Source organism: Amblyomma mixtum, chromosome 5 (assembly GCF_055824585.1).
Source record: "Amblyomma mixtum isolate Tamu chromosome 5, ASM5582458v1, whole genome shotgun sequence".
Classification (NCBI taxonomy): domain Eukaryota; kingdom Metazoa; phylum Arthropoda; class Arachnida; order Ixodida; family Ixodidae; genus Amblyomma; species Amblyomma mixtum.
Window position 1 is genome coordinate 197,580,473 of NC_143016.1, and position 24,337 is coordinate 197,604,809.

The following is a 24,337-nucleotide window of genomic DNA, read 5'->3' on the forward strand; positions in this document are numbered from 1 at the left end:
GCTTTTCTAGTTTTGTTAACTGTTTAGTTTTTCATGATTGCATTTTTGTTACCCCCTATGTAATACCCTCGCAGTGAGGGCCTTTAGCGGTTTATGGAAATAAAAATGAATAAAAAGAATTTAAGCTCAGCAACTTGACGGCGCACATGAAAAGGTTCCAAACTGAGTTATTACAGCATATTAGTGACTGACAGAAATGAGGCTGTAGCATATTAAAGATTCTCTACTATCGAAGTACGCGCAGAAACGGTCGGACTAGAGAGCAGCACCCTGCCAGCTGCGCCTTGAGCGCAAACAAGAAAAGCGCTGCTGTTTTAAAGCTGGGTCAAGCTGCACATTCTGCACACCTTCGACAGTGGTGCAGAGAAGACGAAGCTCTGTGGCAGCTTTTGAATGCGCAGCACTATGCCTCTCTTTCACCTGGTTTGTGAGACAGCAGCACACGTTCTCGTTTCGGCATGTTTACGCAAAAAACGTACTGGCGCTAAAAGACGAAGACAAAACACACAACAACACAGGACTGGCGCCATTTTGCGTAAACATGTCATGGTACAACCAACTAGCTCAAATCAAAGTATTGCTGTCTCGCTTTGGGTGCGCTTCATTCTGAGCGACTGAGTATTGAATGAGCGGCTCATATCCAGCAGTCATCGAGCTTGACGTTTCAGTCTCCAGAATAGGAAGCGGGCACGTTTATATCAGAGCGTTCTTAGAGCCCATCTTGGCCTCTATAAATTGCCTACATTTAGCAATAAATGCCATTTTCAAGTTAGCGCTTGTCTGCGCCATCCTGTCCGTCTTTCGTCATTCCTTTGCGCTTTATTTTACATCCTGAACGTTGATCAACCTGCCAAAGTTTCCGCTTTACTTAGTCTGATTACTAGTTTAGTGGGCTCTTCTCCATGTAACAACCTCAACTTGTATTACCCTGCAGTGATCGCGACACTCTTCGCCGTCTATGTTTCTAAGGGTAGGACTTTTCATGGCAACTCCGCCACGGATTTTGCCCTCCAGAATGGCAGGCTGTTCCTGGGTTTCTCGAACCATCAGAGGACGACCGCAGAAGAAAATTGGCTGTGGTTTAGCTCTGGTTAAACCTGGAGGATTCTGATAGCAACGAGAAGCGAGAGCGAGACGATGGAGAGCGCGCGGCAGGGCGGCAGTCCCGGTACGCTAGCTATGCGCCGCTACTGCGCAAGCTCAACTGGCGAGCGCAGCAGCGGCACCTCTGAGTCACCCGCGCATCGACGGCAGCGGCGCGCCAGCTGTGTGACGTCACTGCTCCTCGCGCATGCGCACTATGGCCTTTCCTCGGCTCCGCGAAATGGCGCGGCGATTAGCGTAGTGTTGCTTTTTGCAATAATAGGAACTCTTGTTACAGTCTGGGTGGCGGCGGCAGGCCCGGTTCTTCAAGAACAGGCTTAGTGTAGCGTGCGCCCAAACGTGTATGGCAGTGTTTTACTGGAATTCTGTGACCAAGAAGAAAGAAGGAAAACAAGAAGCGAGGGAGCCTCGTCTTCGTAGGCGAGACCGATTTCCCAAAAGAGCACCTGAATGCACCCAACCTTGGATCCGATATTCGGCTTCGAAATCGTGCCTGCCGAAAAGCTGGCAGCTGCCAAATCAGCACTCACTGACGTTCGACCGAGATGTGTTGAAGAGTGCTTCGGCGCCCACGAGAGAACACAAGGCCGGCAAAGACAGGTGAACAGCACCGGGACCCTCGTCGACTTTCTTGTCTTTAGGTGGTTTAAGGGGGCCATGTGCGGACAAAGAAGGATGCTTTGTGATGGTGCCAGAAGGAAGCTTCCGACAGAAGACTGGCCGCTGACATGCGCAGCGGTGTATGCGGATCAAAGGGGGCGCTGCCTGAATGCGAGACTAGGCGAACACCGAAATTCGCTCAACGATAGCTATGGCAATAAAAGCAGCGCAAACTGCGAAAGGGTAGGATGAGACGCTGACGTTGTGTCTCGTCTTACCTTTCTGCGTCCTTCGTTAGTGCTGTCTTCGTTACGGTGGATGTGTCTCGTGATGTGTTCGATAGGTACGGTACGAATTACCCTGAGCATTACCGCGCATGTAAAGATAAAGAAGGTACGGCAATTGCCCTGAGCCATACCGCGCATGTAAAGATAAAGAGGAAGAAAAGAAGAAAAAGTGAACACCTGTATTTCCTAGAACAGCCGTCCGTTCCGAGCAGCTAGTCCGTGAAATTATGGAAGCTTATCACATACGGATCTCTCCAGATAAATGTGTCAGCCAGCCCTTTGTTGCCATGGCAGATTGTGAGTGTCATGTTTCAGTCTCCGCCGTCCAAGGTTATTGACGAAGTGTCTTAACCCTTAAGGGTAGCCGAGTGGATTCCAAGAGAAAGCAAACGTAGCAGGGGGCAGAAGAAAGTTAGGTGGGCGGATGAGATTAAGAAGTTTGCGGGGGTAAAGTGGTGGCAACTGACAAAGGACAGGGTTAATTGGAGAGGGATGGGAGAGGCCTTTGCCGTGCAGTGGGTGTAGTCAGGCTGATGGTGATGATGATGATGTCTTGACGCTAATTTCCCTTCCCCGACACGTGCGGCATGTGTTTCTTTTTTACCGTTGATTGGCTCCTGAGGGGACCCTTTTGTTTCAATCTTTTGCACGATTATATCTATTAATTACGTACATTCGGCCGTAAATCCTAGTTGCGAGTTAGCGCTTGCCGGCGTCGTGCTGTCCGTCCTTCGTGTTTCCGTTGCACTCTATGTTATATTATGACCAACGCAACTATCTGCAATTTATTCTGCGCATTGTGCGTTTTTCACACTCAAGGTTCCGAAATAATTTCGGCCATCTGGGGATCGCACTCACATCGCAGGACACACGGGATATTTTTTCTATTCGCCTCCATCGCCACCGCGGCAGGGTTAGCACCCGGGTGCACCGGCTCAACGCTCTAGCCACTGAGCCACCACGGCATCCATGTCTGTCCAGGTGGCCTTGCCGGCTGGAGGAAGAACAACGTACCGAGTATGTTGGTGCCCCGCTCGGGGTAGCCACCCATGGTGAACGTGTGCGAGTGGTCGGCCGTGACGACGAGCAGTGACTCGTCCTGGTCCAGCAAGCCACGCGTCACGTCCACGGCCTGGTCGAATTCCAGCGCCTCTTCCAACGCCGATCCGCCTTGGCTCTTGTGGTGCGCCATGTCGATGCGGGCACCTGCCATTTGTACGCACATATGTAGTAAACATATTTTAACGTCAGCACCGCTTATGCCGCGAGATTGGATGGCGAAGCGTCTTGCCGTTAGCAAGAAGGTCCTTATTCACACAGGAACCACCACGTCTTAATGACGTCGCGGTGTTTATGTGGATTCATATGCTTTGTGACATGTCCCGTACCCTCCTACCTGATCCAATCCAGTTCTCCTGACATTCCGGGGTTCGCGGCCTGCAAATTGCCCATTGGTAAGGTCTGCGTTACAGTTAAAATTACTTGCAAGCAACTTGTAGTGCCTTGATTGATGCTCTGTGAATATCTCTAAAACAGCGGGCTCTCAGTTACGATTGGCGGTAATTTTAGCGCTCATTATACTGATCGGGGTAGTGACCACTGTGACGCCCGTGGTAGGGTCGTTGAATGCACCGCAGAGAAATGTAACATATCTGTCCTGAACGGCAGTTGTCACACACTTCCACGCGGTTTTCCTTGCTCGAACTGTACAGATCCGACCCTGTGACTCATGGTCTGGTGTCTGCCGTGCCGTAGACCACAGACATTGAGGGAGGCAGAAGTGATCCCCATCCGATACTGTATATCATCCTAGCTACTCTGTCAGGGTGCCAGGCGTAAATACAAACTTACCAATGGGGAAGCAATTCGTCAAAGCATAACTCAGAAAGTTTCCATGGGCATTAGTATTGACGACTTCACTTCACTGGCGATGAGTACCCTGAGTAGTTGCAAGAAGGAAGTCGCCATACCTAATGGTATTGATAGAGACTATGAGCGACTGAGGGCACTTAGAAGAACAGCGGGAAGGGCTTACCGTCGATCCGGTTGTTTAAAATCGTATCATGAGGCTCAAAAGGTACATTCGTGAATGCGTAAACGCCTGCAGCATTTAGGAAGGAAACAATAGCGTGACATCTGCAGTACATTGATCTCCTTAAGCAGGCCCGTGACTAAAAATAGCCAATAGTTTTTCAGCGCAAGGAAGCAGGAACAGAAGAAAGACGAACACAGCGCTGTGTTCGTCCTTCTTCTCTTCCTGCTCCTTTTCTTTGGCCGTGTGCCGTTGCGCTTAAAAACTATGAGTTTAAATCAAGTATACCAACTAGCCCAAGAACTAACTCTACTAAAAATAGCCCTTTCAGAGCTCTTGCAATGGTACAAACTGACCTGGCTAATGAGTTTTGCCTCGTTATTTCTCGTCCTGGCATTTCATTAGATGAGACGAATTTCAAAGATCAGCTAAATGTGCAACTTGCCTATTTGGAGTCTATTCACAATCATCATCATCATCAGCCTGACTACGCCCACTGAAAGGGCAAAGGCCTCTTCCATGTTTCTCCAAATAACCCTGTCCTTTGCCAGTAGCGGCCACCGCATTCCCGCAAACTTCTTAATCTCATCCGCCCGCCTAACTTTCTGCCGCCCCCTGCTACGTTTGCCTTCTCTTGGAATCCACTCCGTTACCCTTCAGGGCTACCGGTTATCTTGCCTTTGCATTACATGTCCTGCCTAAGCTCATTTCTTCCTCTTGATTTCAACTAGGATGTCATTGACTCGCGTCTGTTCCCTCACCCACTCCGCCCGCTTCCGATCTCTTAACGTTACACCTATCATTTTTCTTTCCATTGTCCTTAACTTAAGCTGAACCTTCTTTGTTAGCCTCCACCTTTCTGCCTCATAGGTGAGTACCGGTAAGATGCAGCTGTTCTAGCCTTTTCTTTTGAGGGATATTGTGAAACTGACATTCATGATCTGAGAGAACCTGCCATATGCACTCCACCCCATTTTTATTGTAGTTATTTTCCTCTAATTATCCGGATCAGTGGTCGCCACCTGCCCTAAGAAGACATGTTCTCTTACTACTTCCAGCACCTCCCTACCAATTGCGAACTGCTGTTCCCTTCCTAGGCTGTTGAACATTACTTTGATTTTCTGCATGTTAATTTTTAGCCCCACCGTTCTGCTCTGCCTGTCTAACTCATTGATCATGCTTTCCAGTTCATGCACTGAGTGACATAGCAAGGCAATGTCATCCGCGAATCGCAAATTACTTAGGTACTCGCCGTTAACTCTTATCCCCAACTGTTCCCATTCTAGGCCTCGGAATACCTCCTGTAAACAGGCAGTGAATAGCATTGGCGAGATGACGTCTGCCTGCCTGACACCTTTCCTTATTGGAATTTTATTGCTGACTTTATGGAGGACTATGGTAGCCGTGAGATCGTTATAAATATCTTGCAATATTTTCACAGAACACTTTTCTACACCCTGATTCCGCAATGCCTGCATGACAGCTGAGGTTTCCACTGAGCCAAATGCTTTCTCGCAATCAATGAAAGCTATATAATAAGGGTTGGTTATATTCTGTGCATTTCTCTTCACCTGATTGATAGCGTGAGTATAGTCTATTGTCGAGTATCTTTTACGAAAGCATGCCTGATCATTTGGTTGATTGAGTAAAAATATCTTGCAGGCAATGGACATTAAGCTGATCGGTCTGTAACTCTTCAAATCCTAGACGTCTCATTTCTGATGAATTAAGATAATGTTAGCGTTCTTCCAAGCTTCCGGTACGCTCGAGGTCACAAGGCATTGCGTATACAGGGTGGCTAGTTTTTCTAGCACGATCTCTCCTCCGTCCTTCAAAAAACCTGCTGTTACCTGATCCTCACCAGCCACTTTACCCTTCTGCATTGCTCCTAAGGTTGTCTTTATTTCCTTCTTTGTTACTGCCGAAATGTCCCATTGCTGTGCTCGACTGCCTCTTTCAGTAACGCTTTAATTGCCCTCGCTACTCTATAGATCTGTGTAAATCCCTTCGGCTACTTCAACTATCTTCTTCATATTGGTAATGGCATTGCCCTCTTTGTCTCTTAGTGGCAAAGACCGCTGCCAGGCCTGCTCGAAAAAGGAGCGTATAGCCTGCAAGCCTCGACTATCGGATTGTATACTGCTATTGAAAAGCTTAGATAGGACAGAACACGAGCTCGTGGAAGCCTTCTATATAAAAAAGCGATGTGATAATTGCATCAGTGACACGTCAGTTCTTCGGCATAGTGAAATGATGTTTCTTGATGCATATCTGTGAATGTTTGTCAGCTGCGATTAAGCGCATGGATAAAGGCAGAGTGAATGAATCCTGTTGAAAGTGCAGTGCTTGTCCTGCTCCCTTACTCGTCAGTGTTAATCTGCGCTCTCGTGTCTTTCACGAACTCGACTCTTTTCGGCCAGTGAGCCTGAGGAGCTGCTTATGCAAAGTAATGGAGAAGATGGACGCCAAGCTTCAGTGGCGGTGTTATGAAATAGGATTGTTGTCTGAGTTCATGACTGGATTGCGTAGACGTAGACGCACTATGGATGCAATTATGAACCTGATAACATGTGTAGAGCATGAGCGTAGCAAAAGCAGTATTGCCGCGAATGTTTGTAGTGTTTGTTTGTTCAATCTTCAAAGCTGCCAGCATGCCACTTTATCGCTTTGTTTGTGATGAAAGACGCGCCTAGATTTATCTCGATTGATCTCATCGAGGCGGAGCCGGCTCTACGCTGTTCCAGAGTGTTCTAGTAACTTTCCAAGCTTTCTCTCGAAAGTTAGCTATCAGCTTCAAAAAGAGCACGGCCGACAGCGGCGGGCATTCTGTTCGACGACCACCGAGCACGCTTGATGCTACGTCGCCTCTGAGTGATTGAGTTCTTTGCGGGAGCAAGTCAGCCCAAATAAAAAGTTTCATTTAGAAGTGATTCTCGCTGTTTTCCTGTTCGCCGGACAGCAGTCACAACTACGTGACAATATCACTATCGCAGTATTTTTGGATATGCGACTTGGACTTTGTCGATTCTCCATCGCCCGAAATAAAAACACTTCAAAAAAAAATAGCCTAAGCCTAAGAAGCCTGCGCAATTGTACCTTATCATCAGTAAGAACCTCTGTGTGTTTATTCTGGCTAATAATGTATTGCTTCACGACAGCTGTCTCGAAAACATTTGGGAAGATTCACGGATACTGACTCAGTGTGGTGTTGCAAAACTTATCTTTTGATCATTTAATCACTGATTTAAACTTTTTACTTTATGTCGGTAAGTCATGACGTAACTCCGGGTTCCCTGATCGCCACAGCGTTCCTTCACACCTGCACACTTTTCTCTTTAATTGAATAATTTCTCTTACAATACACGAATTTTGATATTTTTTCTTGTACTTCAAGCACACATATTGTGTTATAGACTTGTGAACAGTTTGTTTGAAAGTTAGCCATAATGTGCGGTATCGTCGTGGCTCATTTTCTCAAAGTAATCATAACGGACACTAAATCGGTCAAGTATGGCAGTGTCATAAGCTGTATTAAATCTCGTGTTGTACGCCAGATGTTTCTGCGCAGAAGAGGAAGGACGCTACTGCAAAGGTACACTAAGGAATTGTCCGAAATTTCATGCAGAATGGAAACTTTGTGCGGCTGCAAGGCGGCACTGTCGGCTATGAAGACGAGAACCAGAACTGATCTGCTGTCACCGTGTATCTTCCCTGACTACTTGAATGAGCCCATGGGAGAGACACATCTTCAGAGCAGCTACTCAAGCTTAATTCTCCTGCGAACCCGGCTTCATTTCGTCGCATTTTACTTCTCCAAATTTAGAACCTCCAAAAATGCAACACGGAAAAAGAAACCTTTAGTCATTTGAAATTCGTATACATTTTTTTTCACGCTCAATTTAGAGAGCTTACGCGATTTGCCAATAGGAATTTCCGTTTCTGCAACAATGCGGTATAGTGGGTCGTTTCAAATATTAAAACATCAGCAGCCTTGCCGCGAAAGCGTAACGAGTCAATGTCCGTAGTCCCCATAGGAAGGCTGAGAACAGCACCGATTACACGCCGACTGCTATTGGCTGCATGCTGGCGAGAGGTGCTCAGACAGCCGTGTTGCGGAGACTACCTCCGACCAGCCGATGACGCACGGGGGGGCGAAAGCGTACCTTCGACGAGCAGCACAAAGCCTTTGGGCGCCCTCCTGAGCAGCTTCACGGCGACTCTGGTCATTTCCGGCAGCGTGGGCTTGGTGGTTTCCGGGTCGCTGCGTTCAATCACGTACGGCACATGGTCGCTGTCGAAGAGGCCTGCGAGAAGGGAAAGGTTGCTTGCTTTCGACTCCACATTTGACCTCAGTGAAAGGAACTGATGGGTTGCCTTGGCATTCGACCGCAATCAACGCATATGGACGGCACTCAAGTAGTTTCAACATAGCGTACCGGGCGAGTTGGTATTCCATGTTGAAAACACGAAGCGGCGCAACTAAAACGAAGGACCAGGGAAAGCAAAGACACGTACAAGAGCTGAAGTAACACTTAGCTATGTAATCTCAAAAAAGAGCACAATTAAATATCTATCCGCCGCGGGACTAGCTGACGTGATCTTCAAAGATTAAAAAAAGTTAAAATAATAACCCAAATCCTGATTCGTAAACACCTACAGGCGCCCATCTTGCTGCAAAAGTACTGTCTCGCGCTTTGTCAATGCCGCGGAAGTGCTCCTCACACGCAAGTCTGCTTCTTGGATGATGTGATGCACCTCTACTATTTCCCGCACAAGTTGGTCTTTGTTGAGGTACATCACAACGGTGTTGTCGAAATATGGAGTGCACTAGCAGGTTTAGCAATGTCTATATTTTGTGTTGTTGTAGAAGGACGAAAATTTGCAGGCCCAAGTTCTTGCACAGCCTTTACAATGACTGTACCGGTATTAATAAAAACACTTATCTAAAGCAGCCATATTACATTTCGGAGAGACTAGAAAAAGATTCAGAGTTATTAATGCCGCATTAATGTATTCAAGTATTCGTCTTTCCCTAACACATTTCCCCATTACAGTGCTGCCACTGTTTTCGAAAGTAGCTGAGCGTATACTTTTTAAGCGAGTAAATAGCTTCCATCAAGCTAAAAATTTAATTTTTGAACCGCAGTATGACTTTCAGCAAGGTAAATCAACCCAAACAGCACTATTAGACATAAAAAAATGTTTAATTCAGAATTTTGAAAATAGGCTTTATACTGTTGGAATATTTCTAGATTTTTGCAAGGGTTTTGATTCGGTTAAGCATTCAATATTACTTAAAAAATTAGAGATATTGCCACGTATCATTTTAGTGTCCGTTCGTTCGCGCTCAAGGCCGCAGCAAAGGGTTATCATTTTTGTTCGTGACGCGAGAAGCGACCGGACTAATCTCGATTGATCGCAGCCATGAACAGCTGCATCTACGTTTTTCCAGATTACAGTAGATGATCTTGTCCTGTTATCTCGAAGTTTCCTTGATGGTTTTAAATTGAGCGATGCCGCAAGCAGCGGGCATTCGTAGTTCGACGACTGACGAGCCCGTTTGTTACGCCGCCGCCGAGAGATTCAGTTCTTTTGCGGGCGCAAGTCAGCCCAAATAAAGAGCTTCGTTTGCAAGCCTTGCTGCTGTCTTCCTGACCGCTGGACTGCCGTCACTACAACGTGACAATATACGGAGTTCGTGCAATTGCCAATGTACTATTTGAGAGTTATTCAAATGCACGGAGGCAATACATAAAAATACATGATATATAATCTGAGTTCGGTTTAGTAAACATTGGCGTCCCCCAAGGTTCTATTCTTGGACCCCTTTTGTTCATTGTATATACCAATGACATTGTTAACATTCCTCTAACTACTAATGTTGCGCTGTATGCCGATGACACAAATTATTTTTTTCAGGCACTAACCTACAAACACTTGAACAGCAATCGAATGTCTGTCTGAAAGAGTTAATGATCTGGCACCCAGTTAATCAACTTGAATTGAATGCTAACAAAACGAAATTTATGCTTTTCCACGCAAAAAATAAGCCAGTAGATCACCACTTCTCACTTCAGTTTAATAACTTAAGAACTGAAGAAGTGCATAGCGTTCGGTTTCTTGGTGTGTATTTCCGCAGTGATCTTGGCTGGACCGATCACGTGAATAGCGTCAGACTGAAAATGGCCCGATCGTTATGTGTGATTTATCGAATTAGACACCTTCTGCCGCAACAGGTTAAAAAATAATTATATTTTGCTCTGGTTCACTGCCGCCTAGTATATTTCAATCTAGTATGGGGTACTTGCAATAAAACTGACTCACATAAATTATTTTCTCTCCAGAAAGAGCCTTACGTGCCTTATGTCCGAGTACAACTGATGAAACAAATCTCTTCGAAACTTCTCATGCAAGCAGTTTCCTTAACTCCTACAACTTTAGTTCAGCGATTCCCATATTTCATAAAATTAGGGAGGCTTTCACTTCTTTCCGCAATATATATCTTTCTAGAAGCATTGAATACTGGCTGCGCATGGTTCCTCTATCTCCCACAAGATCCACAACAAGTTATGGAATGCAAAGTGTAAATAATCAAATTGCACCTTTATGTAATGCGCACCCATCTTTAGTGGAAATAGCTCAAGAAACTACGAGTTCTATTGTCTTTAAAAAGAAATTGACGTCGATTTTTCCTGTTTTGTAATTTTGTGTTTATTTGAGTTGGTTGGCACTGTTTTTTGCTGTTTTTGTTGTTTTATGAGTGTTTTGGATTTTTCTCTTTCTTGCATATTTGTAGGTCAAAGGTTTAGGGGAATCCCCCAAGGTGGAGTAGATTTGTAATAAGGGAGTAATTACTCATTGGTTCGACCTGAGACTGGTTCTGCTTCAAACGTCGCGCGTTGAGCGGCACGCTGTGAATGCTGAAGGCAGTTTTTTTCTATATTTTTTGCGGGAAGTGATGGCCGGGAAGCTGTTCGGTAATTAGCACCTGAACATGGCCGCCTGCTTTTTGCTCAGGATCACAAGCACGCGCAATATCGCGCCCACGGTGTATGACCGCGCTGGACAGAAAGCGAATGAGTTGCAGGCGTCACTTCATTCTTGCACTGAGTCGCCACTCGATCGAGCAGCAACGATGCGGATTAAGAGGCGCGAACTAGCTGAGTAGATTTCAATGCAGAAACGCAATGGCAGCCGCGATCCGTCGCCCAGCTTGTCTTGCTCCTCGGCCCCTACCTGACTGCAATAAAGTTGTGGATTTTTCCGCACTGTGGCTCAACCAACCATACCCCAATATATCGGCACGCCGCGAATTACGCCCACAAACACGCAAGCGTGGTGCATCCAATGCGGACGGTCCCGCATTTTGCCTACACAACGGATGACACTGCTGACGCCAGCGCCAGGTCCAGACGCTTGTCTATAGCCCACAAGTTTCTTCTCCCTTTTCGCGACTGTTCCGCGGGCGCCAGAACAGGTGAGGCTGCGGGCGAATCCTCCGCCCCCCCCAGCGGCCAGAACAGGCTGCGGGTGAATCCGTTACCTGCCACTCCCACTGCCATCCCTGTTGTCACTGAATTTCCCATTACAAGGTGCATTTCAACACAATAGCTTAATACCTGCATGTAGGCAAAAAAAATGGCCGCCGCAGACCGTTTGAAGCCTGGGCCAATTGAAGCATGGGCCAATTAAAACCCGCGGCCATGTGACGTCGTCAAAACCTGCCCATCGGATTGCGGCCTGGCAGTCGAATGATTGGTGTCGAGAGGTTGCCCAGCCCAGCGCATCTGCGCCAGGGCGATGTGTGAATGCAAAGTGGAGAAACACCAAGTACCCGTCAACCCTATCGCGTCATAACCTCAAGGCCGAGTGTCGTCTCCTCTCCTGCCCCCAGTGGTCCGTGGCAAGAAGCATTTGTCTCCCGCCCTGCCCATTAACGGCGTCAAAAGAAAATCGTGGTCATCAAAGGCTGTGCTTTCCCCTCAACAAAACAAAATGCATCCCAGTCAAAAAAAGCCATTGGAATCAATAGATATTTAAGTGGTTCCTACTAGGCCAGTTCCGATTCCAGCGGGTTCCAATTGGAATGGTGTTCCAATTGGAAGGTCGAAATGGACTATCCAATTGGAACACCATTCCAATTGGAACCAGTTGAAAACTCAAATAGACTATCCACTTGTACCTGTTGGGTTTACCCATTGCATCCAATTGTTCCGCCAAACTGCACCCAATTTATCGAATGACTGTTTGCATATCTGACAAACAAGGTCCAACTAATATGGTTTTTATAATAAGAGATATCAGCAGCTTCACCTACTAAATTGTACTTATATCTACACCACCCCTGCAGCAGAAATTAAATTAAATAACTGCGCACAGTGGGCAAGCGTCACTTTAGCCGCGATTCAACTACTGCTGAACCTGGTTAGAAAGCGAAAGCTATAGCGTATCGAGCATATTGTTACATTAGGCGGTGCGTCACAAAACTTCCGGCTACTCCCTCTTCTATCTTCTACACGGCCGTGAACATTTGCTTCCTTTTGACAGCCTGCTCCCTTCAGTCGACACTGGCAGCTCCTATGCTCGTGACGCCATAGCCCGATGTGATGCTGACCGCGTTGTTGCTCGCAACCGACTCACAGCCTCCCAGCACTCCCAGAAACGTCGCTATGATTCCTGTCATTACACCACCCAGTATTCTTGCGGCTCTCTCGTGCTGCTTTGGACCCCAGCTCGCCGCGTTGGCCTCTCGGAAAAACTTTTGCCCCGTTATACAGGCCCCTACCGTATTTTACGACAAGTGACTCCAGTGACATACGAAATTGCGCCCTTGCATCCCGCACGCCATACCTCTACACCTCATACCGAGGCGGTCCATGTTGCACGCCTCACGCCGTACTACACGGACCCTGGTTTGGACGCTAGTACGCACCGGGACGGTGCTTTTCAGCCGGCGGGGTAGTGTTACATTAGGCGGTGCATGCACTGGCATGCGCATAAGGAAGGAAGAAGAAAAAGCTCGTGAGTTTGTGAACACGACGACGGTCGAGCAGTGTCGGCTAGTGCCTGCAGTAAACGCCTGTGGTTTGAAAGCCCTGTCTTCCGTGTCCGCTCTCTGCAATCTCAAGAGGAACTACCCCGTAACAATATATACGCGGCTTGGCGTCTGTAATGTTGAGTGCGTTCCCGGCACCCTGGCAGGTGGCGGTTAAACGCTGATCACGAGAGTTTGCTCACCCGACGAACGCTGTGGCCTTTTGCCGCAGTTCCGCGTGTCTGCCACAACGTTGTCTGCGCTAACGCATGCAGCCCACATCTCTCTCTCACCCCCCAAGTACCTGAGAGCGAGATTCGGGCGTCCACTGACCCAGGGGGCAAGTTATGCGCACTTCCTTTCCTTCACTTTATCTGTTGGCAACGTGGCATCGGCTTTGGATACGAAGGCCATTTGGAGGTGAAACTTGGGGCCAACGCAAAACTCGCTTTACATAGCGTAGTGAAGCTTGCGCTACACAAACGCAAGAGCGTGTCTGGCCCCTTCGCTTGACACACTAAGAGACCAAGCTACAACTTGAAGAAGACTACAGACTATAAGTCGCAACCCAACCCGCGGACATACGCGAATATATTTCCGGGACTAATAAACCCGTACTGTCGCCTATGCGGGAAACACGCCAAGCTAGATCACATGCCAGGAGGATCTACCTCAGGTAGAACTGCGTAGTGGAACCTGAAAGAATGGACAACCGTTCTCGCCCCACCAACCAGATCCGAGCGAGGGTGCAAGAGGTCATTGCCAGAAGAAAACTGCCGAGAAGCTAGAGTCACCCGATAACCCCAGCCCCAATAATGTTTTCACTCAACCCGCAGGACTACCAGCCCTCTTGTCGAAACGTTGGACTGGGGCTGCCCCCTGAACCCTTGTTCACTTGGGTTTGGTTTGGTTTATGGGGTTTAACGTCCCAAAGCGACTACGGCTATGAGAGACGCCGTAGTGGAGGGCTCCGGAAATTTCGACCACCTGGGGTTCTTTAACGTGGACTGACATCGCACAGTACACGGGCCTCTAGAATTTCTCCTCCAAAGAAATTCAACCGCCGCGGCCGGGACCGAACCCGCGTCTTTCGGGTCAGCAGCCGAGCACCATAACCACTGAGCCACCGAGGCGGCTTGTTCACTTCGTTTTGTGTTGTCACGAATACTGCCCTCTATGAAGCTCGTCACGGAGACAGCGATTCGAGAACGCACCGAGTAAGAAGTCGGTCTTTTCTGGCTGGACGCTGAGGAGCTCTTGCCGGGTCACCACGTAGCTGGCGTTGCCAAGCTTGGACCTCTCCTGCTTCCAATCCTCGATGAGATTTCTGCCATCCTTGCGGACGCCGGGCATTCCCTCCTCGTCGGGGGTGCTTCGGAACATTTTCCTCCCGCCGCCCAGCACCACCTGCGATATTCAAGGCCTCCGTCTGACAATCACGCTGGCAGCGCCGAGGGAGGCAAAAAACAAGGAAGGCAGCGCATGCTGTCGTCGCCGAGAAGCGCAGAAACAAGCTCTTCAAGAACTGTGCGCAAGCGCATCAGGATGCCTCTGAGCAGTGTGCATTTTCCTGAAGAAGCTGAACGAAATCGGCAAGCGCATATCGCACTGGGATTACGCGCTTCGATAATGTTAATTTTGAGCGCAGCGGTGTCTGAACCATACACGACCGCCGACGGAACACGCAGCGACCAGTGAAGGAGGCTCTGGGTCTCGCCTTCATCAGCACAGGCTGCGGTGCGTCGCCGCTGAGCCTCTCCTTTGGCGGTGCGTTTCGCAGCATCTACCGCCGGCGACGGCGCCGCTCTACCCTACCTCTACGCTGCAACTCTCCCTCCCACTCGGCTCGTGAGCCGGAGTTCCTGTCTGGGAAACTAACCGCGGCGGCCGCGTTTCGATGGTGATGGATTCGTAAAACATTTATTTGTACTATTTACAAAAAGGTACTGCTTTCAAAACCATTAGGAGGGATCCCTAGTCCGGAACCCCTGGGGCTTCCGCGGGCTGTTGTCACCAGGGCTGATTGGTCCTGGAGAATTGAGCGGCTAAGTACGGCAGCCTCCCAGTCCTCTTCGGTGGGATGGGGGCGTGGTGATAAAGCAGGATTGGCAGGGCATGCCCCCACCATGTGATACGTGTCCGCGAACACTTCCCCACAGTGTGGGCACTCGCCCGAAAAGGCCAAACTAAAATGTTTAAAGGTGCAGTGAAGAGGAATCTGAACTCGTCTTTTTGCCACGGGAACTCGATGTACACGTTCCGAGCGTTTTTAAAAGCGTCGACATATTGCCCCGTGTGGCTGATTTCCCTAATTAAATCGAATTAACGTCCGGCTCCCGCCTTTTTTTTTTAATTCTCCCCGTACGGTGGGCGGAGTCGACCAACGCGTGGAGTGCCTTTCAGCCAGCTCAGTGGAGGCTTTGCTTCCGTTTTATTTTGTTTTTTAGGTTTCCGTGAATTTTCATTCGTGAATTTTCATAGTCGCAAAATAAGCCAGCAGAAATAAAAAATACACGCGGACTAATTGCTACTACGGATTACTACGCATTACTCCGCTGATGGCAGAGCGGCGAGCCGCCACAGGACTGGGTGAAAGGCACTCCACGCGTTGGTCGACTCCGGCCACCGTACGGGAGAAATAAAAAAAAAAGGCGGAAGCCGGACGTTAATTCGATTTAATTAGGAAAATCGGCTACACAGGGCAATATGTCGAAGTTTCTAACAATGCTCGGAACTTGTACATCGAGTTCCCGCGGCAAAAAGACGAGTTCAGATTCCTCTTCAGTGCACCTTTAAGCACTGCCGGGCCCAGTACCCTTTAATGCAGAGGCGAAGAAGCCAACGCTCCTCCGCTTCCTTGAGGTTTGATATAGGAGAGAGATCTCCAAAAAAGTAATAGCCGGACGAAAATCAGAAGCCGGATCAGGCAACGGGAGAGGCGATGCCGCGTGTTTAAGCGCGATAGCGTCCGCTTCTTTATGACATGATGGGTAAAACTAAGAACAAAAATATAGAAACTGAATTAACCCGTACCTTTGGCAGTGAAAGTAATCAATCTACGGCGGACTCGTTCAGCGAACAGTTTGCTACATCTGTGAAGGAATTAAAAGCACAACCGAAAGTGCCTCCGGCTCCATACTATGGTCCAAATGTACCAAACTCTGCATATTCTTAACGGTTGCTTCTCAACAGGGGAAATACCCCAAGGTATGAAAATATCCGTTATACGGCCCATCTATAAGTCGGGCAAAAAAACTGATAAGAGAAACTACCGACCAATCGCTATATTGCCTACCATTACTATTTTAATGGAGAAAATCGTATATCAGATCGTGTTATCGTTTTGTGACCGATTTGACATCCTAAATGGCACACAGTATGGTTTCCGGCGCGAGACTAGCACTGTAGATCTTCTAGAAGATTGTTGTGACAAAATTAACATGCATATAGATAGAAATGAGATTGTCCTTGGATTGTTTTTAGACTTAACCAAAGCTTTCAACTCAGTGGAACACGACAATCTGTTGCAGAAATTAGAGAACATTGGATTTCACGGACCTTACCTAATGTTTTTCTCAAACTACCTTTCAAATCGTGTTCAGGTTGTGCGAGTCAAAGATAATTTCAGCGACTTCAAACCTCTTCTATATGGCGTGCCACAAGGCTCCGTTTTAGGAGCTTTCCTTTTCAATATTTATGTAAATGACTTGGCATACCTTAGACTGAATTCGGTACGATACCAGTACGCTGATGACACAGCGCTCCTTGTTCCGAATGAGTCGTACAACAGGGCTGCAGAGCTGCTACAAACGGATGTTAAAAAAGTGTATGATTGGTTTTCAGGTAACCAGATTTACATTAACAAGCAGAAAACGGCTCTGGTTTGTTTTAGAAATCCGCACAAAATGTCATATTAAAGGAGTCTGTTATTGTGCACGGTACTTTCTGCCCTAGATGTCAGTGTGTTTCACTGCCCTTGTCTGAAAGAGTCAAATATCTAGGCATTCATCTCGACGCCAACATGTCTTGGTCTGCTCATGTTGAGCATCTCATCAAACGACTCCGTGTTACTTCTATATATCTTTACAGAATGAAATTCAATACTTCTGTTAGGTTGCGTCAGCTTGTGTTTAAGGCTATAGGAGAGTCTATATTAAGGTATGGTGTTACTGTTTATGGCTCATGTGCGTTGTCTAGAAGGAACCAAATCGATAGATTACTACACATAATTTCCGCAAACATTTTGTATGGCACGTCTAGGGAGACCTTAGATAGTGTTGAAAGAATGATTGCAGCTGATGTGTACTTCATTCAAGATTTATTTACACATGTAGTAATTAGTGAAAACTACTTTTCAAATAACTTCAAGCTTCCTGTGAACAAACCTAAAATACTAAGAAAAGTAGAGCCGTTTAAACTTCCCAAGATAATATACACACTATGGAAAAAGGTGCCGAATGTTCTACATCCCCTTCCGTTTTAACCAGCTTCCAACAAAAATACTATCATTGCAGACTATCGAAGAGGTCAAATCACAAGTAAAATCCTCGCTAGTTACGTCTAGAACCTTAAAAACGGTACACTGACATCATGGCTCGAAACACTCCGAAGGTCTCGTTGATATGTGTTATGAAGCACGGGTGCTTTTTTTTGTTGTTGTTGTTGTTGCATCCTCATAATCTATGTATCTAACCTACTTTTTCAGTGTGTACAAGTGTTATTGTTGTTCTTATCAATATATGTTTTTTTTTTCTTTTTTTCTCTCTTTTATATTGCAAACCATGTAATTTTGTCTGTACTGAGTCTGCACTTTGTTTGATTGCAGTGACCCGCCCACAAGCGCCCTGTCTTGCGCTTCCGCGGGCACACATACTTCCATGTGTAAATATGACAAAATAAATATGTATGTATGTATGTATGTATGTATGTATGTATGTATGTATGTATGTATGTATGTATGTATGTATGTATGTATGTATGTATGTATGTATGTATGTATGTATGTATGTATGTATGTATGTATGTACCTTATTTTCCTCTGTCCCCGCATGTGCTGGGGCCCAGATGATAGTGCGCCGGGATGGGAAACCCTGGTGCTCACATCTATGTAAATTTCGATAGAGGCGAAACACAAAAGGCGGCCGAGTGCTGTGCGCTGTCAGCCCACGTTAAAGATCCCCACATGGCCGAAATTATTCCGGAAACCGACACTGCAGCCGCTCTTTCTTTCTCTTCTTTCACTCCAACCTTCATCCCTTCCCTCACCTCGTGAACCAATACACGCGGCTCATGCAGACGGCCCCTGGGCGCCGCCTGCTAAACCGCTTACACATCCAACACGACTGCACTCCAGAGGAGGCGGAGCGTATCCCAGTACTGTGGCGCCATATGCTCTGGGTCTCCCCGCTCCCCCGTAACATGGAAACCGACATGCACGAAAACAGACGACAAGCGCGGGCTTGGGCTCTTGAGAGACAACACGGCTCCCGGCCCGGTGTATATTATGTAGACGTAGCAGGGCCATCGCCCACGGTATTTTACACGGCCACTGTCGTTCACCAGGAAATGCACGTTGATGGACTCTCTTTTCGAGCCCCGAATTCAATGCGAGCCGAGGAAGTAGCGATAGCGCTTGCTGCCGCCCACGCCAATTCGAGAATCATCATTACGGACTCCCGAAAAGCATGTGATCATTACTTGGCAGGGGAGATCTCCCCCTTAGCTGCTTGCATTCTAAGACGGACTGCCACTGATCCAACACCGAAAAGAATCATTGGGGCTCCTGGCCATCAGGGCTTACGAGGTAATGAGGCCGCTTACGCGGCTGCCCGAGCGCTTATTCACCGGGCTCCTCATCCCAGCTCTTCTGACTCGGAGACTAACCATCCGCTGCTGCGATTCAGGGAAATAATAACGCATTACAGCGACAACCACCCCATTTTCCCGGCCCCTGCAATAAGACGGAGGAGCGAACTTTAAGGCGCCTGCAGACAGGTACTCTACTCTGTCCTACAATCTTAAAGCATTACGATCCTAACACGGATGGGCGATGCCCGCACTGTGGGGAGACCTGTGATAACTTTCACATGGTGTGGGCATGTACTCAAAATCCCCACCTCCCCCCTTCCCCTACCAGAGAGGCATGGGAGACTGCCCTCCTCAACTGCTCCTCGCTTGAGTCCCAAAGAGCTCTGGTGAAACGGGCGAGAGACGGGGCACTGTCATGCGGTGCCCCGGACTAGGGACGCCGACCATGTAGTGGGGCCACTCTGTGGCTCCCAAACTCTATTTCCGCAATTAAAAGTTTTCACCACCACCACCACGGCAGGAATGAGGCGTCAACCATGAAGCGAGACAGTCACTGCTGCTCTTTTTTTACTTCAAAAATCTGAATTTTTTTCCACCACTTTCTCCCTCATTATCGCACCGTGCTCTGCGCCTTCAATTTCCGCCTTCCACTCTCACCGCTATCGCCGTGCTTCTATCCTGCGCTGAGCTCATCGTGTTGTGCGCCGTGCTGCGAGCGAAGGAGGGAAGAAAAATTGGTACAGTCGATACAACAGTAAAGTACCGCCCACATTCAGGACCAGCGCACCGAATTCGTCTACGCCAAAAAAGTAGTCCATTGTTAAAAATTATTTTTTTCACCTAAACAAGAAGCTAATCACGAGAAAAAAAAACACTACAAGCTCTAGAATTTTGATACCTGGCTCGTTTCACAAAGTCAAACACTAAAAAGCAGTTTTAGTTACTTTTGTGACTGGTTAGCAGAGTAATACAGTACGCCGCGGATCATGGTCCAGTGTTTCCTGCTATATGGCTTTAACGTAGTTAAACCAGACGTGCGAAAGCATGTGTTTAGCTTGATTGGCTCATTGCTTTGCTTTTTAGGTCGTCGTACGTCTGGCGACTACATTAGACTCAGGTTAAGCTGCGATTGAGGTTAAGCTCATCTGATATGTTCGCGCCGCAGACGGAAGTTGATGAAGACGAGGATGTGCAATGCGCAGCGCGAGAGTGCGCTGCAGGCGGGGATACCCGCCTCTCCACCGTCTGCGCTTCGAACGTCGAGATGACGAGTCTTTTCTAGAAGCGTCGAGCTCCTCCCTCTCCGTCTAAATCTTCCCACCCAATCTGCCCACCCAGTAATCCGCATAAAAAACAAGGAGGCTGTTATAACCTCTCTGCTTTTACTATAACTATGGCAGGGTTAACAGCACTATAGGAGACTTGCCATTCACTCACATCTTCTTTTCATAATTTACAGAATCTCGATTCACAACTTGACACAGACATAATTTCACTTCAGTAAACTTGGCCCACTCCAATTAGGTAATTCCCTCCGCAATATTTCTGGGTATTCCAAAGCGATCGCAACGACGGCGGGAGCGGTGGCTTGTTAACATTAATTTCTTCTAGAATATTACATCGGGCGCATGTGTCTCACCAAATTCTAAGAACTGACTGCGAACTGTTGGTTGCTGATATCGCGATTCCGCAGTGAGCTCCCATTACCGTTGCAGATGACTGCTTTCCATCAGGTGCCCGCAGTACAGATTATTTAAACGATCTTTTGCGTTCTAACAACAGACTGATGACAGCTGGCTACTTCAATCCTTAACACGCAATTTGGTGCTTTCGTACAGATGCATGTGGGCAGCTTCTTTGGTCCTGGATGTCGGCAAGGAACGTGCCCTGCTACAACGGTCCAGGGGTGACCTACATGCGTGATTCTCGGTCTGTCATTGACTTAACGTTGGCAGCGAACTAGGTTCTGGTCTCTTCGCGGTGTACAGTGGGTTGTGGTACCTCCAGTGATCACTTTCCGATAAATTTCACCATAGAAAAATTTCACCATTTCACCAGAAAGTTCTTTTTTCCCTGTTAGGTGCCACTGAGCGTTCCGTGTTCACGGTGCAATCTACGGTCAAAAACGAACAGCCCTCCCTGTAGTGGAATGATGAGTGTGAGAAAGCATATCGACTTGAAAGGGTGCCTGGAAGAGCCTCTCATAACAACTGCCCGCGGCACTGAATGGTGGTGGTGGTGGTAAAACTTTATTTCACACAGTAGGGGTCCTGAAGGACACTCGGCTAGGCGCCAGGTGTAGAGGGCAGCTCCCACGCAGGCACAGGGAGCCCGAAGCTGGTCGTGAAGTGAAGCACCTTTTAGTACTTTGTCCCAATGTTCTTTGTTCTGGGCGTAGGCGTCACTTGATGCACAACCACAAAGGATGTGGGTCAAGTCTACACGTTCACTGCACTGGTCACACATATGTTGTCCGTCGTAGTCTGGGTGGATGTGCTTCATGCGCCAGGGGTTGGGGTATGAGTTCGTTTGGAGCAAGCGTAACGTGACCGACTGGCTGCGGGTTAATTTCTTATCCGGGAGGGCAAACGCTCGTCTGCCTAGATAAAAGTGCTCGTTGAGCTCGTTGTACGTGAGTAATTGATCCCTGTACTCGATATGTGGAGTAGCTGGGGAAACCGGAGGGACGCGGCCGATGATCCCTCGCGCCGCCTCGTATGCGATCTCGTTGAGATTCCGCAGGCCACCCCCTAAGCTGCCCATGTGTGCCGGGAACCATACGATGGAGTGATCGGTGATGTTACTTCCGCCTAAGATTCGTAGCGTCGTCTTATCTATTCCGTCCTTGGCGAAAGCACGAGTGGCTGCTCTAGAGTCGCTGTACGCAGTTCTGAAGATGGAGTCTTTGAGAGCTAGTGCTATTGCTGCTTGTTCAGCCACCTCTCGTTTCGTCGTGAAAAGTGTTAGTTACGCGTTCGCCCGTGTCCGTCGACTACTGCTACCGAGTAGGCACGCTTTCCCGGTATGTACGCTGCATCCACTGAACCTGTCTGGTCTGTAAACCTTGCCGCGTCCGCAGCGAGGGCTTTGGCGCGCGCGAGTCTTCTTCCTTTCCGGTGTACGTTTCTTGGGAAGGGGAACACTTTAATTGCTTCTCGCACGACTTTAGGTAACTGCAGGACGTTGTCCCTTTCTGCTATGGTGTTCAGCCCGAGCTTGAGGAGAATCTCTCTGCCCACTTTAGTGCTTGATAGGCGTGCGATCTCTGCCGTGTGCTGTGCCTCGATGAGTTCGGCAAGGGTATTGTGCACTCCTAGCTGTAAGAGAAGATCAGTGGAGACATTATCCCAACGCTGTTTTGAAAGCTCGACGTATGTGTACTTCGAGCCTTTTCCGATGTACTTTTTTCCAGTTGAGCATCGCAGCCACGTATGTGATGTGACAGAGTACAAAAGCGTGGACCATTCTAATGGCGTTGTCCTCGCTCAATCCCCTGTGCCTATTCATGATGCGCCGAAACATCCGGATCGAGTTTGCAATCTTGATCGTGATGCTGTCCAACATTGCCGAGTTGGACCCGTTGCTTTCGATGATTAGTCCTAGAATTCGTATTTTTTCAACCGCAGGTATGCGATTTCCATCCCTGTCGTGTAACTCTATGTATGGAGTGGGGTGCTGCGCCAGTCGTTGGACGGGCGCCCTGGTCTTGGGGGGGTGGTATATGAGCTGCTCCGATTTTCTGGAAGAGCAGCGAAGTCCCATTGGGGCGAGATGGGCCTCGGTAACCGTGATGGCTTCTTGCATGCGAGCTTCCAACTCCGCATCGCTGCCACCGGTGCTCCAGATGGTGGCATCGTCTGCGTATATGGTGTGCTCCACACCAGCAATTTCACCCAGTGCGCGAGAAAGCTTTTTCATCGCCAAGTTAGATAAGAATGGTGGTGTTCCCTTATCGCGCAGTTCAAATCACTCCGAGACGTGCTCACCTATCCGGAGAGTGGCCGTTCGATCCTCTAGAAATGCCTTGACGTAGCGGTAGAAGCGCGTTCCGAGATTGTGGTCAGATATGGCTTTGAGAATGGCTTGATGTTGGATGTTGTCAACAGCTTGTTCCACGTCGAGTCCCAGCAGCGCCTTGGTGTCTCGTGTGGGGTGATCCAACAGATTTTTCTTGATTCGTAGCATAGCGTCTTGCGTTGAGAGACCCGGCCTGTAGCCTATCGTATTGGAGGGTAAGTAGTCCTTTTCTTCTACGTATTCCGATAGTCTATTAAGTATGACGTGTTCCGCTAGCTTTCCTAGGCAGGACGTTAGTGAGATGGGCCTTAGGTTTTGTAGGCCCAGCGGCTTGCCTGGTTTTGGGATGAGGACCGTGTTTGCATGTTTCCATTCGGCAGGAAGATGGCCAGTTTTCCAGGCTTCGTTGATTTGTTCCGTTAGGAACGCGACCGAGCTGTCCTCTGAATTTCGGGGAGCCCGATTTGTGATACCATCAGGGCCTGCTGCAAAGTTACTGTTGAGTTCGTGAATTGCAAAGTGTACTTCGCTTTCTGTGAAGTCCGTATCTAGCTGCGAGTTTGGGGCACCGTCATAGTTCTTCCTTTCTAAGGTACTGGGTAGCCCCGATTTAAGTGGTAAGTACCGTTTGGCAAGGTCATTTACAAGGACTTCGGCAGTAGTGGTTTGCCTCGCGCAGTGTACTAATTTACTGAGCCTGGTGCGTTGCATAGTTTTGGACTTTCTTCCGTGTTCGTGGAGGAGGTGTTTTATGAGCCCCCACCCACTCCCTCTGCGTATTTGGCCGTTGAGGGAGTTACAGACTTCGTCCCATTGTTGTCGGGAAAGATCCACGCAGTATTCTTCAATTGTCTGGTTGAGTTCGGCAAGTTTCCTTCGTAGTCTTCTGTTGAAACGTTGCCCCTTCCACCTGGCTAGAATGGCATGTGTGGCTTCGAGAAGATTCGCTAATCGACTGTCCATTCTCTCAACCTTAACGTCCGTGGTAATCGTTTGTTCTGAGGCTGCGATGTCGGCTTTGAGCTGCTTGGTCCAGCTCGTTATCGTTTGCTTTGTGGTTTCTCCGGATGAGTTGGATCGCTGCGTCCGTACTGCACGGAATTTGTCCCAATCGATTAGTTCGTACTCCCTTTGCCTCTTTCCTGGTATCTCTGCATCAATTCGGAGAATATAGTGGTCACTGCCAAGGTCGATGCCCGAGTTGTGCCAAGCGCATTTCTCTAGGCCCCGGACGAAAGTGAGGTCCGGTGTGGTGTCTCGACATGTGGAAGTGCCACATCTCGTTGGGGTTTCCGGGTCTGTGATCAGCGTGAAGTCGAGATCGGAGGCTGTCGTGAGAAGACGATCTTCCTCGCTAGAGGGATACGCGTAGCCCCAAGCCTGGTGTGGGGCGTTGAAATCTCCACCTAAAATCAGCGGACTATCTTTGGCGATGTGCGCAATCTTGCCCAGAAT

General features: G+C 48.2%; 1 protein-coding gene across 2 annotated transcripts in view; it reads right to left on the reverse strand.

The window, feature by feature from the left end:
- Positions 1–24,337, reverse strand: part of LOC149345378 (alkaline phosphatase-like) — a 113,097-nt gene that overhangs the window by 4,247 nt on the left and 84,513 nt on the right. For both annotated transcript variants that reach the window (XM_089546607.1, XM_089546608.1), the window contains 3 exons: positions 14,272–14,464; positions 8,187–8,327; positions 3,006–3,197 (listed from right to left, as the gene is read on the reverse strand). In XM_089546607.1, coding sequence (XP_089402733.1) covers positions 3,006–3,197; positions 8,187–8,327; positions 14,272–14,464 — 526 coding nt within the window. The remainder of the gene's footprint in view (positions 1–3,005; positions 3,198–8,186; positions 8,328–14,271; positions 14,465–24,337) is intronic.